The sequence below is a fragment of the Apodemus sylvaticus genome, chromosome 8 (genome assembly GCF_947179515.1).
Source record: "Apodemus sylvaticus chromosome 8, mApoSyl1.1, whole genome shotgun sequence".
In the NCBI taxonomy this organism is placed as follows: domain Eukaryota; kingdom Metazoa; phylum Chordata; class Mammalia; order Rodentia; family Muridae; genus Apodemus; species Apodemus sylvaticus.
In genome coordinates this window covers 70104530-70110529 of record NC_067479.1, presented here as the reverse complement: position 1 = coordinate 70110529, position 6000 = coordinate 70104530, and the positions used below count along the sequence as shown (strand labels likewise).

Genomic DNA, 6000 nt, shown 5'->3' with positions numbered 1-6000 from the left:
TATTTCTATTCGATTTCCTGACCCTCTGTACTTCTCTCCCATTCCCTCCAGTATCTCATACTGTCCCACCTCATTCCCTTTCCCATCCAGGGCCCCCCTCACTTCACCTCTCTTGATCATCCTGTTTCCCCCACAATGCAGGACTGAAGCATCCACACCCTGGTCTTCCTTGCTTCTATGCTCCATACAGTCTGTAGGTTGTATCATGGGTATTCAGAGCTTTTGGGCTAGTATCCACTTATCAGTGAACACATACCATGTGTGTTCTTTTGTGTCTTGGCTACCTCACTCAAGATATTTTCTAGTTCCATCCATTTGCCTGTGAATTTCATTTAGTCATTGTTTATAATAGCTGAATGTAGCTCCATTGTGTAAATATACCACATTTTTCTGTATCTATTCTTCTATTGAGGGACATCTGGGTTGTTTCCAGCTTCTGGGTATTATAAATGAGGCTGCTATAAACATAGTGGAACTTGTGTCCTTGTTATAAGTTAAAGCATCTTTTGGGTATATGCCCAGTAGTGGTATAGCTGGGTCTTCAGGTAGAACTATTTCCAATTTTCTGAGGAACCACCAATTTATTTCCAGAGTGGTTTTACCAGCTCAAAGTCCCACCAGCAATGGAAGAGTTCCTCTTTCTCCACATCCTCTCCAGCATCTGCTGTCACCTGTGTTTTTGATCTTAGCCATTCTGATGGGTGTGAGAGGGAATCTCAGGGTCGTTTTTATTTGCATTTTCCTGATGATCTTTTCTAATTTTATTAGAATAAATTAATTACATATAATAATGATTTTCATTAAGATTTATTTTATGAGTTGGGCGGTGGTGGCACATGCCTGTAATCCCAGCACTCTGGGAGGCAGAGGCAGGTGGATTTCTGAGTTCGAGGCCAGCCTAGTCTACAGAGTGAGTTCCAGGACAACCAGGACTATGCAGAGAAACCCTGTCTCAAAAAAAAAAAATAAAATAAAATAAAAAATAAAAAAAAGATTTATTTTATGTGCATTATAACTATATAAGTTCTGGGAACTGAATCTGGATCCTATAAGAGCAACAAGTGCTCCAACCCCAATAATGAGTTTTATTGTGACATCTTAGTATATTTTTATGATGATTTTTGATAAAATCTGTTACATTTCCTTGTTCTCCTTCCACTCCTGCTGATCCTCTCTTCCCATTTTTCTTCGGCCTTTACATCTTTGTTCTGGTGACCTGCAGAGTTTAATTGGAGCTGCTTACATAAGCATGGGTAAGGGCACTGAGATCCTGGACACTCTACCAGTGGCAACACCACTGAAGGAAATGTCTCCCTCTTCTCAGTACCAATTAAGTGTCAATAGTTCAAGGATGTATGGATCCTCATAAGCTCCGATGTTTCTGAGCCAAGAGTTTATGGATCCCAATGCTGGTTAGTTTTTTGTGAACTTGAACAGGCTAGAGTCACATGCAAAGAGGCAACATCAACTGACATCTGACTGGCCTAAGGCAAGTCTGAGGGCCCAGTGTGTGTGGTGCCATCCCTCAACGGGTGGCATTGGGCGCATGGTAAAAGCAGGCTGAGCTAGTCATCATGAAGAAGCCAGTATGCAACATTCTTCTATGACCTGCCTCTAGGTCTGCCTTGAGTTCTTGCTATCTTTCCCCAGCAGATTGTAACTTAGAATAAGCCAAACAAACCTCTGCAAGTTGCTCTTGGTCGTGGTCTTTGTCACAATGAAAACTAAGCTAAGATACCTGTTGAGTGACATATTTAAAAAGGGAGAACCAGCACATTTCTGCCTTTGTGCCTCTAACTCTCTACCCTGGAGGCCCGGCCGGCCATGCACTGGAGATTTGTGGAGATTCACTGGCCCAGAGTTCCCAAAATGTCTCCACCCAGCTCGATAGATTCCCAGTGGCAGGTCACTACCTGACCAACCCTGTGCTTCAAATCCCCCATGGCCTTTGTGGTGCACATCTGGCAAACCCATGCTTTGCCACCATACTTTTCTCTCTTGAAAATACAACACAAACTTAGTTCTGAAACAATGGTAACTCAATCTCTGGGTGCAACACCTAAAACCTAATCTTGTAAGCCTTATTAAAATCTGATCCCTCTGGTGGCAGATCCTTGCAGATCCACCATGATACTAGGAAACTCTAGCAGCTACATCTTATCCCTCTGCGGTCCCAGTTCCAAAAGGAAGTCACTCTCTCCTGCTTCCTCTCTCCTTCTGTCCCACCTGGAAGTCCTGCCTACTCACCAAGTGATTGGCTACTTTATTCATTACAGGATTGGTTCACAAGAACAGCATCAGGCCCATCCACAACAGATGCCCATCCTCCAACACATTATAACCTTGAATTTCTTATCTCCCTACCTATACCTTTCTAGTGCTGAGACAACAGGCGTACACAATGTGGCTCATATGTTTGTTTTATTTTATTTATTTATTTATGTATTTATTTAGACAGGCTTAAAATTCAGTCTTCCTCCTTTTGCCTCCCAAATGCTGAGATGATAGGTATTAGCCACCATACCAGGTTCTTTACAAAAACACTTAGAACAATGAGGAAAATGTATCCTACTCCAGGGAACATGCTGAGAAATATAGAGCACGGTCCTTCTCTCCAGAAGTTTCAGTACTAGTGATGATGTCAGCAGAGCAGGCAAAGAACACATGAACTTCCCCTTCTGTCTTCCATTGTTCCTGCAGAAGGTTTGGCCCAGATTGACTCAAGTCTGGGAGTTGATTCACTGGCTGAGATTGCCTTTTGCCATGATCCAATATAAACTTTATTTATTTTTTTGATAATTTTTCTGCTTATATAGATCAAACAGATATGCAGTAGGCTTCCTATCTATTTCATGCCTGGAAACATGACTAATTAACCAGTACCAAAGGTCTGTATGAGTCATGCCATTATAAATTTCACCTCTCCTGTGCCAACCATTATGGGCTAGGTCATTATAAATGTTGTTTTGTCTACACTGCTCACTATAACAACTATGATCACCTTGTCTCTGGTGAATCAGTATTGCCACCCGGCCCTTGCTACCTCAAGGCCCAATTAAACCCATTGAATTTAATTCACCCAACTGAGCAGCAGCATCTCCAGCCCTAAGGTCTGGCACAAGAAAAAGGGCAAGAACAAAACTCTTCAAATGTGCTGGTGCTCCTCTCACAAGTTTGCGTCTTATAGGACTGTGAAGGGCATGTCTTCTGGACCTTCCCATTGTGGAAGATTGGGTTTTACACAGCGTATCCACTCTAGTATTGCAATTTTCCTGAGCCTTAAAATCCCTTCATCAACACTAAGCCAGGGGATATCAGTCATCTCCAACTCCTTTTCAGTAGGCCATCTTTTGATAAAACGCTTCAGCTAACCATTCAAACAAACTTCTGACCCCTTTTTTAACTGTGCAAGCTTCCATTATTAAACCTAAAATCTCCACTCAGAGGGCCCATGTCAATAAACTCAGCCCGATCTAGTTTTATGTTCCTTCCACCATTATCCCACATCCTTAAAATCCATTCCCACATGTATTCCCCAGACTTCTGCTTGAATGACTTAGCAAGCTTATTAAGTTCCTTAGTAGTATAGTGCATTTCCTCAAGAACTATACTTTCAGCCTCCCTTCTAGGGGCCTGTTCTGCTCTGAGTCTGGTTATAACTGTAATTGGTGGGCCTTGTCTTTCCTGGCATTTTCTTCAAAGAAAGTCACTGCTGGTTTAGCAGACAATGAGGGATTAATTTCCTCAGCTGAAAAGGGCAATATCTCAAGGGGCGGGGCTGAGGATACTACTTCCTCAGGTGGGGTAAACCCTTGAGAATCTGAGGGTTCAAAATTCTTAGCTTCAATAGGGTCCTCCCACACATCCCCATCCCAAGTTATAGGATCCCATGCTTTGCCAATCAATGACCTTCCTTTAACTGTTGACACTGTCTGAGGCTGAGACTTGACTTTTTGCTGTAATTCATTCAACCTTAAAGTGAGGGCTTTAGTTTGACTTTCTGCAGCTTGAGCTCTCTGGCTACTGGAGAGAAGTTTCTCTTCAAGGGCACACTTAGAAGCCTCTAGGTTGTTGATTTGCATCTGGAGCTGGCAAATCTTATCCCGCAGCTCACTCCTTTCCATTGTCAATTTATCCAGGGCTGTTAAAAGGAACCAGGCAGCACCATTGTTTTCCTTATTTTTCCTCAAACTGTCAAACGTTTCATACATGAGGTCACTGACTCCATCGCCACTCAGAGGTGAGGAATGAAGATAATCAAGGGCATCTTCCTCTGTGAGTTTGAAATACAGTTCCCACCACGGGCTTGCAATCCGCTCTGAGCTCCCAGGAGAGAGAGTAACTGCAGAGGTTTCAGTAGCTGAAGGTATTGGTGAATTTGAAGGTGCTAGCAAATTATAAAGCCTATTCCAGATACTTAGAAGATTCATCTTTATACTTCTGTTTCTCTGGAACCACTTTTGGTGCCAAAATCTGTATTCGTCAGGGTTATCTAGAATCAAAGAATTTATAGAATGAATCTCTCTCTCTCTCTCTCTCTCTCTCTCTCTCTCTCTCTCTCTCTCTCTCTCTCTCCCTCTCCTCTCTTCCTCCCTCCTCCTCTCCTCCTCTCCCTCCTCCACCCCTCTCTATGTATGTATATGGAATTTATCGTAATAACTTACAGGCTGCAGTCCAACTAGTCCAACAATGGACAACTGTGAATGGGAAGTCCAAGAATCTATCAGTTGCTCAGTCCCAACGAGGCTGGGTGTCTTACCTGGTCTTCTGGATGAGCTGGAATCCTGCCTGAAGCAGTAGGTTCCACTGGACGTGCTGGCAAAGTGAGTATAAGCAGGAGAGGAAATGAACCCTTTCTTCTCCCACTGTCCTTATATAGGCCTCTAGCAGAAGGTGTGGCCCAGATTAAAGGCGTGCCTCAAGGTCTGGATTATAGGTGTGTGTCATCCTGCTTCAAGATCCGGATGAAAGCCCTGGGTCTTCCAACCTCAAGAGCCAGATCAAAAGTCTATGTCTTCCAGCCTCAAGATCTGGACCACAAGTGTGTCCTCCACTTCTGGATTGTAGTCCATTCCAGATAGAGTCAAGTTAAAAACCGAGAATAACCAGGCAGTGGTGGCACACGCCTTTAATGCCAGCACTTGGGAGTCAGAGGCAGGCAATTTCTGAGTTTGAGGCTAGCCTGGTCTACAGAGTGAGTTCCAGGACAGCCAGGGCTACACAGAGAAACCCTGTCTCAGAAAACAACAACAAAACAAAACACAAAACCCTCTGAGAATATGAGAATAGCTGTCACAGGTAGTAAACTCAAAATAATGTTAGAAGTGCCTTTGAAACTCTGTGACATGAGGCTTTTTCCTGAAAAACTACCATTTGGAATGTAAAAAAGTCAGCGAACTGCTTGAGATGCAGCTTGGTGTTTGATGCCTGCTGAGCATGCAGGGGGCCCTGGTTTTCATTTCCAGCATTGAAACAAAACAAAAACAAAAACAAAAACCCAGCAGTTATAAGTATGTGGATAATTGTAGATAAATATGCAAACCAATTCAACTACTCGATTTTGGTGGTAAACATTAAATTTTCTCAGTGGTAATAATGCTGAGAGCATGAGTATAGATTTTGGAAGAAGATTTAAATGGAAAGAGTGATTCAGAACAAAACTCTGGATTGAAAACAAGAGAGGGGCTGGAGAGATAGTTCAGTGTTAGGAGCACTGGATACCTTACCAGGGGAATACTGTTATATTCCCAGCCCCATGTGGCACCTCACAACCATCTGCAACTCCACTTTTCAGAGGCTCTGACTCTCTCTTTTGTCCTTCTCAGGTACCAGGCACACACATATATGCAAGCAAAACATCTATACTTATAAAATAAATTAATTTTTCTCTTTAAAAAAGTAAGAAATGAAGGAAGGGGAAAAAGAAAAGAAAAACAAACATAATACACTGCTTTGTTGACTGGTATATGGCGTGGTAACTTTGTTGACTGGTATACGGAG

General features: G+C 42.8%; 1 protein-coding gene across 1 annotated transcript; it reads right to left on the bottom strand.

The window, feature by feature from the left end:
- Positions 1-2459: 2459 nt before the first annotated feature.
- Positions 2460-5849, bottom strand: LOC127690939 (Friend virus susceptibility protein 1-like). The gene is made up of 2 exons (XM_052190509.1): positions 4760-5849; positions 2460-4492 (listed from the first exon to the last, which is right to left on the bottom strand). The coding sequence occupies exon 2, from the start codon at positions 4428-4430 to the stop codon at positions 3654-3656; it is 777 nt and encodes a 258-aa protein (XP_052046469.1). The 5' UTR covers positions 4431-4492; positions 4760-5849; the 3' UTR covers positions 2460-3653.
- Positions 5850-6000: the final 151 nt, after the last annotated feature.